This window comes from Formica exsecta, unplaced genomic scaffold (genome assembly GCF_003651465.1).
Source record: "Formica exsecta isolate Colony F162 unplaced genomic scaffold, ASM365146v1 scaffold188, whole genome shotgun sequence".
NCBI classification, from domain to species: domain Eukaryota; kingdom Metazoa; phylum Arthropoda; class Insecta; order Hymenoptera; family Formicidae; genus Formica; species Formica exsecta.
In genome coordinates, this window is record NW_021849185.1 from 201,566 (window position 1) to 213,126 (window position 11,561).

Here is an 11,561-nt window from a genome sequence, read left to right on the forward strand (position 1 = left end):
TTATATATATATATATTGTATTACTTAATTATATGTTTAATTTTTAGAATTTTTTAAGAGCACAACACAAATATGCACAACGCAATCAATGAAAATGATTTTGTTATATTTACTTGATAGCATTATATGTGGATGATACACTATGAGATTGTTTTTAATTGTTCTTCATAAAATTATATATTATATGAATAAAATAATAAAATGGAAAAATCTGTTTATCATTTTGCTATATCGAGTTCTGACAAAAATTTTTATATATCGAGAACTTTTTATTGGTTTAATAGAATAAAAAAAGCTTTTCCAGGATTAAAGTGAATATAATAATCTAGTGCGAAGTGATCCGAATTTAATGTAAAATGACAAAAAATTAGAAAATTCAAGTTTTTTTATTAGCTTCTCATGACAGCTCACAATACTTACTTAATATAAAAGTTTTACAATTTGTACGTTCGAAATAAGAGTACTTCGCCCTAAAGATTGCATGAAGGAGTATCAGTGAACTTGCAGAAATGAGTTTAGAAGTCTAATAAAAAAGATTTCGATATAGAAATATTTCATTTATATGTGTGTGTGCGAGATGAGGCTGAGGAATAAAACAGAGCAAAAAATTAGTTGCGTGATATCGCGATAGAGAGAGCTGTAATCGGTGTAGTTGACAAGGACAGACAATCATATTATCTTCGTCTCTTTCATGCAGAGTTATATACATGTATAGGGTAATATACATGTATACATCACACACACATATTACTGATGCGTGTCTTCTTTCTCTTTCTCACGCACGCATGCACACACACACACGCACGCACAATCTCTCTCTCGAAAATCACTCGCTTATTTTGAACGAACATTTCGAGAGAGACAGACAGAAAGAGAGAGAGAGAGAGACAAAGAGAGAGAGAGAGAGAGAGACAGAGAGAGATATTTGTAAACTTGATATTTATTATTTATAATGTGAGCATGTATCAGAAAGTCAAAGACAGAGACAGAGAGAGAGAGAGACAGAGAGAGAGAGAGAGAGACAGAGAGAGACAGAGAGATAGAGAGAGAGATATTTATAAATTTGATATTTGTTATTTATATGAGCATGTATCAGAGAGAGATTTATTTCTTAATATAAATTTATTTTTTATTATAAATGCATACATTTTTATTATAAAATGTCTACGCGTTCACATCAATCTTTTTTTTAGAGATTTATTTTTTTTATTTATTTTATGCGCTTTCTAAAATCTTGTACAAGGCACTCTTGTAAAAAGAATGTAAGAGGGTAATCGTCATCGCTATGATTGACTCGAAAAATAGGGTAAAAAATGTTGAATTACATGCGATTATATTTTTATATATTTCTTTTAACTTTTATATAGTTATATATAAAAAGTAAAAGAAATATGTAGAAAATATAATCGCATGTAATTCAACATTTTTAACTCCTTTTTCGAGTCAATTATAGCGATGACGATTACCCTCTTACATTCTTATAAGAGTGCCTTGTACAAGATTTGTACAAAATTTAGAAATAACGTAGAAATCCTGGTTGAGCGGGCACGTATCCTGGTGCTGCCGCCGGAGCGGGCATGTATCCTGGTGCTGCCGGCGGAGCGGGCACATATCCTCGTGCTGCTGGCGGAGCGGGCACGTATCCTGGTGCTGCCGCCGGAACGGGCACGTATCCTGGTGCTGCCGCCGAAGCAGGCACGTATCCTGGTGCTGTCGGCGGTGCGAGCATGTAGGCTGATGCCGGCGGTGCGGGCACGTATCCTGGTGCTGCCGGCGGTGCGGGCACATATCCTGGTGCTACCGGCGGTGCGGGCATGTATCCTGGTGCTACCAGCGGTACGGGCATATACCCTGGTGCTACCAGCGGTGCGGGTATATACGCTGCTGCTGAAGGTGCGTGTACGTATCCCGGTGCAGCGGGCGAAATATACGTACGGCGCCGCTCGACGTATCTCCACTGCCGCGCTCGTTCCTTGCTCTTTCCTTTATCTTTTTTCATAATCTTTTCCATATTTTCACTTTTATCAAATGTCTCAAGTTTTTCTTCTATTTCCTTTGCTTTCTCCAATACATCACCCTTAAATATCTCATCTGTAGGATTAAGTGCATAAGATTCATCAGGCTTGTTTGCCTTTTGTGCCATTTTCTGTTCCACTCTGTTTAAGTATTTATTGGCAGCTTTCTTCGTCAATGATTGCCGATACTAAAATTTGTAAACAGATAAAAGGCATGATTTTTTTGCATATGTAATAAAATAAATTATGCAACTTTACATTCATCAAATACAAGAATGTTTTATTACCTTGGCAGGAGAAATATAATGTGGATTATCCCATAAAGTATCATTACCGAAACTTCCAGCAAATATCTTGACTGGGTTCAGGACAAACCTTGGTCCAATTTCAGCTAATCCACCATCTTCGGTCAAAATTTGGAAATTTCTGAACCATATCCTGTTGTCCAGAATGCTGAACGTGTACACATGATCAAAGAATGGCTGACTTGTAGGATGATGATTTGGCACACCAAAAATCTGCGTTAATAGCTCTTTCAAAAGACTGTAATGTGCATGTGTGGTGAATTTTTCATCAAAGGATAATAATGGCTGTGATCCCTTTAAACAGTTTCCTGTCATCTTCAGTTCTCCCATTGTGTAAACTGCAGATAAAATGAATCAGGTGTGTACAGTTAATTTCTTATACATAATTTCTCAGTCTGATTATAGGAATAATACATACTATTTTCTATGAGAAATTTTGCACTTGGACCAGTGGACACATTAGCAAACCATACATAAAGATCGAGCTTTTTTCGTCCTTCAAACAAAATAGCCTTGTTATAATTCTTCATCTCGCACATTTCATTCACTACTTGTAAGTTTTTAGTGCGTTCCATCTTGCATTCTGGACGATGATGTGGCATTAGCTTTTTCAAATCTTCCATAAGATGTCGATGCCTATGATTGATACCTCAAGTAGCAAAGACCAATACTCGTTGTCTGTTGATCCATTTTATCTATAAGAAAAATTATATTTTTTTAAATTTTGATTTTTGATTGATAGATGAACTGCAACATAACCATAGAGATTACAGAAAATAAAGTGTTGATTGTGAAAATTAATCGATTTTCCTAATTATTGAATCAGTGGATTTTTGTTGAATGTTTCTTAAAAAAAGCTTGATACATTTTCTAAAATATAACATTTTTATTTAGAATGTACTTTATAATATAATTTAAAGATTAGGTAAAAAAAGTAACAATATAAATCTAAGTTATTCCTTTACCTTTTTAGCAGCAGGTTCATCTGACATTATCTTTTTCGGTTCATTTTCTTTTTCCACTTCTTCCTGTTGCTTTCTCTTCAATACCTTCGTCATTTTATGTACTTCGATCAAACAACGTGGTCCAACGTGGTTCTTGAAGATAATCACAGAATTCACGCAGATTCAAAATTCAAATTGCCACCAAAAGGTTTGTTCGCGTTACTTGAACTTTTTGCACTCAGTATCTTCGCTTTCACTCTCTTCAACATCCAAATATATATTTATCTCGTTTTCAATGCAGAACTTTTTGGGAATTTCAAGCAACGCGACAAATGTTTAACATACGACTAATGTTTAACATACGACACTCTGATATCCAATAGAAAATATAGATTCTAACTATTACTTCTGTTCCTAGAAAATATATTCTTCTATTGGATATCAAATGTAATGTGAATCCTTCATAAGAATATTATTATATTCATACAATAAATGAAATACCGCCCGAAATTAAACTAACCTGACCTTACGTATCTATTGCTGTCAGTTTGCGGAATTTGCGGCACATTTTAGAGGTTATTACAGTAATTTGTTTTTCACGTTTTTACCTAAAAAGTTTATACTTTCCTTTATTAATTATTCTTTTTTTATTCGTAGATCTCAAATATGCAACTAATCTTTACATAAATAATTTATAAAGAAGATAAAGTTTTTTAAGTTATAGGTAAGAGAGAATTACACTTGTTTACACAAGCATTTTTTTGCCATTTACATGAATATATTTTATAAATAGGACATGTAAAAAAAATATACTTTATATCTAGAAAATATTTTTTTTTTAGAATTGGTAAGCTGAATAATACTTTGTTTTCAGGAATTATATTAATTGGAAAACAATTATCAGAAAAATGGCACAGGACATGGAAGTCATTGAATTGATGTCAGATGAAGATGAGAATACAGAAACATCTAAAGTTTGCAATAGTAATTGCATCAATTTTAAATGTCGTTCTGGATTAAATATGATAATAGCACCTTCTTTTGCCTGTGCTTTTTATGGAGTCTCAATCAAAAAAAAGAAAAAACGTGTAATTTGTAAAGAATGTTTTGATGCTGCAATGCAACATCAGAGGGTAATTTTATAAAAATATTATTTTTGAAAGAAATTGAGTAATATAATATATTAAAAAATATGTCAGAGAGAGAGAGAGATGTTAATATATTATTATTTTTATTATAATTACATTTATAGCAACTGGTAAAAGCTCTTATAGAGAATAAATCACTATTAGATTGTCACTTTCCGGATCATACAATGGAAGTAGAAATTTCTGATAGCGATGATTCTGATGATGGCAAGAAAAAGGAATTGGATGATGATGGTATATTGAATTTTTAATATTTCATCTCAAAATCACAAAAGAATCAAATAGAATCTGACTTCACAATTAACCAAACTAACAAAACAAAAATTAAAACTTTTCTGTTTTTCTCTTTTTGCAGAATACATACCAGAAGATGTACTTTTAGATATTAAAGATAGATTAGACGATACATTATTACATATTTTCAAGAAGTATAATATAGAGCAGCAGACTAAAACTGCGTATAACTACATGCAAAAAAAATGGCAAGATATACGTGGTAAGATATTGCATGTGAAAAATATAAACTTTTATATATCTCTTCTTTTATCTGAACAAGAAATTATTTAGATAAGATTTATTTTATATCATATTATGCATTGACAGCAACAAATGAATCTCTTCATACTGAAATACGAGGAGTAATGCGTACCATGGATAAATTGCGTAACGAGTTATATGAGGACTTTAGGCCACAAATAAAAATGCTTGAAGAACTTCAAATAAACGACGGGGTTACGGAAAATGTCCATCCTCTTGTGGCAACGAAAAAAGTGACGCAAGTACGCATTCCACCTGCCACATTACCACAAGATAATCAGCTGGAAGTTTTAGCAATTGAGCCATCAAACATCAAAAAAGCAGTAATCCCTAAATTACCACCAACTGGTCTACTTGTAAAATCACCTCCAAAAATAGACAGCATAGTTTATATTATGAAAAATCCAGTTATGCCATGGATTAAAGCAAAGGTTTGTACAATCTTCATTTTATAAAAAATATATTTTTTTCTTTCATTTTCACATCTCTACTAGACAAACAAGAAATTAAAGATTATAATACAGGACTATTTTTACAGATCCAATTTATAATTTCGTCAAATCCATGGACTTATCGTGTAAAACTATTGCAAAAGAAATACAATGCAGCAGTCAAGACCATTTTTGGTAAGCAAGTAGCGTTAGCTGAACTGTGTCAAGTTATGATTCCAGTTGGAACACGAGTTGTGGCTTTATTTTACGATATTACTTCTAGTAATTATTATAGTGGAATAATTGCCGAACCGCCAAAATCTACAAATAAATATAGGTGAATATTGTTCAAAGGTTTCTTTAACAAATTTATCTACAAAGAATAAATAAGGATAGTTCTATAAATTTTGCAAGTTTTGCCATAAATTGTAATATTAAATTATATAATATATTACGTTAATTTTTTATTATTGCAGATATTTAGTGTTTTTCGACGACGGTTATGCTCAGTATGTCACCCATAAAGATATTTTCCTGGTTTGGGAGATCTCACCGCGAATTTGGGAAGATGTTCCCAGCGAATCGCGAGATTTTGTGAAAAAGTACCTGGAATCATATCCCGAAAGGCCAATGGTGAAACTGCAAACAGGTCAGATGGTCAAAACTGAGTGGAAGGGCAAGTGGTGGCTCGCAAGAGTCGTACAGGTCGACGCGAGTTTAGTGCAAATGCATTTTGATGCTGATAGGAGAACCGAATGGATTTACCGTGGATCAACTAGATTATATCCTTTATATCTCGAGATTCTGAAAGCCAATGCCAGACAACAACTTCAACAATCTGGCAACGCCCACGCTCGACATCGTATTCCCGCCGTTTCTAATGTAAATAAGTAAAATTGTCCTCACTGTCAAAATATACAAAAAGCATCAACGCGCGATATTCAAAATATTAAATTAAAAAGCTCATAGATATCATCTATTTACAAATCATATAATTTTTGCAGAAAAGTAATTTGCCTTATGTTGAATACACATCTAATGTGGAAGAAGATGTGTCACAAAATGCACAAGCAGAAAAAGCAACAATTGCTACAAGTATAGCATCCAGTACATCGTCCACTGTACCACAACAATCACGTGCTGTAGCTAAAAAAAGTACTGCTAAAAGGCAAAATAATCTAGATAGTACAACATATAATTCTATGATAGAAACGAAACCGTCGCATAGTATCGTTGTAAGTAAATAATAATTAATATAATCTAATTTCTTTCATTTGTGGGACACATGCTATGTATATTCATATGCTATGTTTTGTCTAGTTTTACCATACACAAAGGAAATATGAACCAAAGAAATATGTTTCTCACAAGTGTGGATCAAAATGTATCAAAAACATCAAAGTTTCACACGACGATCTCAAAGGACTTTCTCCGCTCTCTGTTCCTCTGTTATGTGGCTGGCATCGTCAACTTTGTAAATATTCTAAGGGCAAAAAAGTTATAATATACCAATCCCCGTGTGGTATCAGGCTGCGAAATATGGAGGAATTGCATCGTTATCTTCGCATTACTGAGAGTACATTTTCGGTTGATCTGTTCGATTTTGATTACTGGGTGCGCGCCTTCGCGGATTTTGTCGTGGAGAAGTGCTTCATCAACATCAAAGTAAGTCTCTTGCATTAAAATGTAAAAATTTATTTAAAATATTCATAGAGATATGAAAAACTATGAATATTTCAGAAATGTATATTAGAATATACTAGTATATTAATTATATTAAAATGATATAAAAATATGAATAACACTGTAATTTTATATTTAAAAGGATCTCAGTTATGGCGTGGAAAATGTACCGATACCATGCGTGAACGAGTTGGATCACACTCAACCAGATACTATAAGATACACCACAGATCGAGAGCCAACGGAAGGCGTTAATTTAAATTTGGATCCTTCATTTTTATGCAGCTGCGATTGCGAGGACGATTGTCAAGTATGAAACTATAAATTACTGAGATATAATGCAAATTTATGTTACTTTATTCTATTTATAATTCGTAACGATAGGATAAAACAAAATGTCAATGCTGGCAATTAACCATACAAGGAGCAACTCTGGGAGGAAAAGTGCCAAATACTGACGTTGGTTACATTTATAAACGTTTGCCCGAACCGGTAACCACGGGAATTTACGAATGTAATTCGAGATGCAAGTGTTCGGTGAAAACGTGTCTCAACAGGGTAGTGCAGCATCCTCTTGGCTTAAGACTACAAGTGTTCAAAACGGGACCGCGTGGTTGGGGCATAAGATGCCTCAATGACATCCCTCATGGCGCTTTTATCTGCATATATGCAGGGAGGCTACTCACTGAACAGGTATGAATAATTAGAATTAATCTCGATTCGAGATTTGCTTATCAATTTATTTCCTTATACATATTAATTTATAGGGCGCAAACGAGGGAGGCAAGAATTACGGCGATGAGTATCTCGCAGAATTAGATTATGTAGAGGTGGTAGAAGGTTTCAAGGACGGTTACGAGAGTGATGTTCTCGAACCAGAAATGCCGCGATCAGCAGCGGAAAAGGATGATAAGAAAAAAGCTATCGACGTGAGCGATGAGGAAGATAATACGAAGGGAAATACGAATGACTCGGATGAAGATTTCAATATCGATAACTACGTGGCTGACAATAAAGATTTGTTGGAAACAACTGCGGAATCTTCCTCTATCAGGTGTTTATTACATGTCTAATTCTATGAGCTTATCATAATTGATCATTTCTGCATTTCCTTAAATATTGCTATTACGTAAAATAAGAATCTTAATTTTTGACGATTATATTATATTTTTCTATTCTGTGTAATATTTGCTGGAAATGGAAAAAAATGCAAGAGTTTTGTTACGTCAGGAAACGCCTAAGAAAAAGGAAAAGAGAAGAAACGGACAATCAACCAGATGTATCCGAAGAGAATAGCGAGGATGGAAGCATTACGAAAGGTTCGGAAAATACGGCAAAATCATCTACCAATGAAATTCAGGATACAATCAACATAAGTGATGATGATGAGAGCAGAAACGATGTAAGAAGGGAACCAAGTAGATTCGAACCGAGTATGGAGCCAAAACAAATAGAGAAATCAGCATTCAAATCCGTAAGAGATTATTTCGGCGAAGATGAAGCCGTTTATATCATGGATGCTAAAACGACTGGAAATATCGGTCGTTATTTGAATGTGAGTAAAAAAAATTTTCTGTCGTATTATATTTAAAACAAAAATCTTTTTTAAACTTTAACATTTTTCAAAACTTTGAAGAAGTATTTCAATATCTATCTTAGTATTTAATCACGATTTAACGTTTTTGCATTTATGCTATACGAATTTTTAATGTACTAAAAAATGTAAGTTATTCTTATATCTAAACATTTCTTCAGCACTCCTGCGATCCAAACGTGTTTGTACAAAACGTTTTTGTCGATACGCACGATGTGCGTTTCCCGTGGGTGGCATTTTTCGCTTTACAATACATAAAAGCTGGACAAGAATTAACATGGAATTACAGTTACGATGTAGGAAGTATACCGGGTAAAGTAATCATTTGTAAATGTGGTGCAGCAAATTGTCGAGGACGTCTTCTATAAATTTTGCATTATGGTTCTTTGTAGAAATATGATTTGTCTCTTTTAACAAAGTCGTCAATTGATTTTATATAATATAATACGAGTATCATATTATACTGCCATTATTTATCTTTACTAAGAAAAATTTACAATGTAAAAATGTATAATAAGTAATAAGATATATCATTTAAAAAATTTTGGATCTGTTCTTTATAGTTGAGCTGAACTGAACTGGCTGCTCTAGTTCAGAGTTTATCTTTTTTTATCTCTGTTGGAAGATGATAAATTCTGAACTAGTGCAGCCAGTTCAGCTCAACTATAAAAAATAGACTCTTTATCTCATTTGTATAAAAATCTGCAATATATATCTGCTTGATTTTCCACATTATATATTCACATTTATATCTACATTCATGACCAATCTACGTCCATATTTACCTCTATATCCACTTCACATCCCGGAATTTGATTTTCTATGAATTATTTCTATGAGTCATATTGTGTTAATTAATATTTCATTGATCAAATAATTAAATATGATTTAGTAATATAAAAAAAAGTATATTCTTGCCATCTTTTTATTTGGAATATGAAGTTCAGAGTGGCTTATGTAATTGGATATGAGAAACGAGATCAACGTGTTCATATAACAATGATGTATTTGCTTATTACTTTTGATTATTGTACATCCTTAGCATCCATTAGATACGTTACACACTTGTTAGCATTGCAAATGTATTACTTCTTTTTTATCGCAATTTATACATATCTCGTTCAAAACTCAACTCAACGCACAAGTATCTCAAAGGACAGTTTAGCACTTTGTTTCAGAGTATAAGGAATTCCACCGACCTAATCACGAAAATATCAGGCTTAAAATGGAGAATAAAATATTATAAACAATTGACATAAAAATGTATAAAAAGGTTTTCAGGAAAATTTTCTATAAATTAATAACAAACAATATGTATCATCTTATAGAATATATCAAAATACATTATATTTTATATTGGTATGTGTATATGCACGTGTGTGTGTATGTGAGTATGTGTGTGATTGTGAAGATTTAAACTAATTTTCTTAACTGATCGCAATTATGTGCGCGAAATAATATCTTATTATTCTAAACCTGTAACTTATATAAATGTATTTAGAACCATGAAGAATTAATTATCACGAGAAGAATATAATTTCTTCATTGTATACTCTGTCGACATGCAGTATATTATATTATTATTATTATTATTATAAAACAGTATTCACGTACCTATGTTCATTTAATTTAGAGTGCTTAAATACGATATCCTAGTCATCATAGGCAAAAAATCAAAACAAAGCTGCGGTGGAATAGTCTCTCTCTCTATAAGGAGGAACATTAACGTATTAAAATAACAAAATTATTATTCCGCGTTTTGTTTAGCTTTATGCTAGTGGAGTTTCAAAAGCTGTTTAATCTCGTCTTTCTCGGCCGCATCCAGATAACTTGTACCGTCCGGCGTTAAACCGTCCGGTTTAGCGCCTTTCTCCAGCAACAGTTTTACACAGTTTGTATGTCCCTCCCAAATTGCCGCCAATAATGTTGTGATTCCATGCTTATCTGTAGCCTATAAAAGATGGGATTACGATATAATTTTGCTGTATTTGGCAGTATATATTTTTAATTTTTACAGATAATGAATAAAAAAAGAATCACAATTATATCATGATATACAATTATTTAACTATAATATTAGTTGTTGGTGATTTAGTGGTTTTAATTGTTTTTTTTATTTTTAGGTGTTAATTTATTGAATGTAACTTACATTGGCATTTGCTCCCTTCTCCAACAAATATCTGACAACTTCGCTTTGACCATAATCTGCTGCATAATGTAATGGCGTTCTTCCATCAATCATTTGATTTACATCAATATCCTAAGAACAATAATAATAACAGGTGACTAAGCATTTCTTTTTAATTACACCTAAATTAACATATACAGTTAGATGCTATAATAAAAAATATTTTATTCAGATGATATTTTAAAGTCTGCTATAAGATAAATTGTTAATTCATCTTGTAACTTCCTTCTAAATATGATATATATAACAATTCTAAAATGTGCTGCTGTAGTAAGATTTATTACAATTCTAAAATGTGCTGCTGCAGTAAGATTTATTACAATTTTTAGATTGCTGTCTCATTTAGGATTAAGTTTCTGAGAAGTGATATGTGGACGTTTAAGATATGCAAAAGAGAAGAAAGATGAAGACTTGTTGGTGATAGATAACTGAGGGGATGTGCCAATGTGTTATAATTGCTAACGTCTGCTCCTATATACTTCCAGGATCAAGGTATGAAATTATTTTTCAATTGTTCGACGGCCTCTTTTGCGTTCAGTTAATGATCTACCAAAATATAACTACAGGATGCGTGAAATTTTTCGAAATTTAATTTTATATACGATGTCATATTTGCCTTGTTTTCGACGATATCTCGCACTTGCTCGAGATCGCCGTTCTTTATTCCCCAGACGAGTTCGCTCATTCTCGCTGTAGTCGTCTCTTGCGGGTCTACA

At 32.8% G+C, this 11,561-nt stretch overlaps 3 protein-coding genes across 5 annotated transcripts in view; 1 reads left to right on the top strand and 2 right to left on the bottom strand.

Annotated features, from left to right (window-relative positions):
- Positions 1 to 1,481: 1,481 nt before the first annotated feature.
- On the bottom strand, positions 1,482 to 3,426 carry LOC115233745 (ribosome biogenesis protein BRX1 homolog). 3 transcript variants are annotated; one of them, XM_029804302.1, is made up of 4 exons: positions 3,286 to 3,426; positions 2,739 to 2,998; positions 2,303 to 2,658; positions 1,482 to 2,203 (listed from the first exon to the last, which is right to left on the bottom strand). In XM_029804302.1, exons 2-4 carry the CDS (start codon positions 2,941 to 2,943, stop codon positions 1,514 to 1,516), a joined length of 1,251 nt encoding a protein of 416 aa, XP_029660162.1. In that variant the 5' UTR covers positions 2,944 to 2,998; positions 3,286 to 3,426; the 3' UTR covers positions 1,482 to 1,513. The 3 variants fall into 3 exon arrangements, with proteins under 3 accessions (XP_029660162.1, XP_029660160.1, XP_029660161.1); XM_029804300.1 differs by having other exon boundaries at positions 2,739 to 3,015; positions 3,286 to 3,424; XM_029804301.1 differs by having other exon boundaries at positions 2,739 to 3,067; positions 3,286 to 3,414.
- A 271-nt stretch (positions 3,427 to 3,697) lies between these two features.
- Positions 3,698 to 9,980, top strand: LOC115233743 (histone-lysine N-methyltransferase eggless). Its single transcript, XM_029804298.1, has 15 exons — positions 3,698 to 3,839; positions 3,922 to 3,988; positions 4,139 to 4,397; positions 4,517 to 4,646; positions 4,768 to 4,908; positions 5,016 to 5,380; positions 5,488 to 5,717; positions 5,857 to 6,262; positions 6,385 to 6,615; positions 6,701 to 7,045; positions 7,206 to 7,373; positions 7,448 to 7,756; positions 7,831 to 8,117; positions 8,294 to 8,618; positions 8,819 to 9,980. The coding sequence occupies exons 3-15, from the start codon at positions 4,173 to 4,175 to the stop codon at positions 9,023 to 9,025; spliced, it is 3,369 nt and encodes a 1,122-aa protein (XP_029660158.1). The 5' UTR covers positions 3,698 to 3,839; positions 3,922 to 3,988; positions 4,139 to 4,172; the 3' UTR covers positions 9,026 to 9,980.
- LOC115233748 (myotrophin-like) overlaps positions 9,649 to 11,561 on the bottom strand; it is a 2,116-nt gene continuing 203 nt past the window's right edge. Inside the window, exons 2-4 of the mRNA XM_029804307.1 lie at positions 11,462 to 11,561; positions 10,807 to 10,917; positions 9,649 to 10,608 (exon numbers count right to left, since the gene is read on the bottom strand). Of these exons, the coding sequence (XP_029660167.1) occupies positions 10,432 to 10,608; positions 10,807 to 10,917; positions 11,462 to 11,530 (357 nt within the window). The 5' untranslated portion in view covers positions 11,531 to 11,561 and the 3' untranslated portion in view covers positions 9,649 to 10,431. The remainder of the gene's footprint in view (positions 10,609 to 10,806; positions 10,918 to 11,461) is intronic.

Coding starts and splice junctions, on each gene's coding strand:
- LOC115233745 (XM_029804302.1), bottom strand. CDS start 2,943: ATGGAAGATTTGAAAAAGCTAATGCCACATCATCGTCCAGAATGCAAG. Junction 2,659..2,738: donor AAAATTTCTCATAGAAAATA/GTATGTATTATT, acceptor TTTTATCTGCAG/TTTACACAATGGGAGAACTG. Junction 2,204..2,302: donor ATTATATTTCTCCTGCCAAG/GTAATAAAACAT, acceptor TACAAATTTTAG/TATCGGCAATCATTGACGAA.
- LOC115233743 (XM_029804298.1), top strand. CDS start 4,173: ATGGCACAGGACATGGAAGTCATTGAATTGATGTCAGATGAAGATGAG. Junction 6,616..6,700: donor AACCGTCGCATAGTATCGTT/GTAAGTAAATAA, acceptor TGTTTTGTCTAG/TTTTACCATACACAAAGGAA. Junction 7,374..7,447: donor ATTGCGAGGACGATTGTCAA/GTATGAAACTAT, acceptor TCGTAACGATAG/GATAAAACAAAATGTCAATG.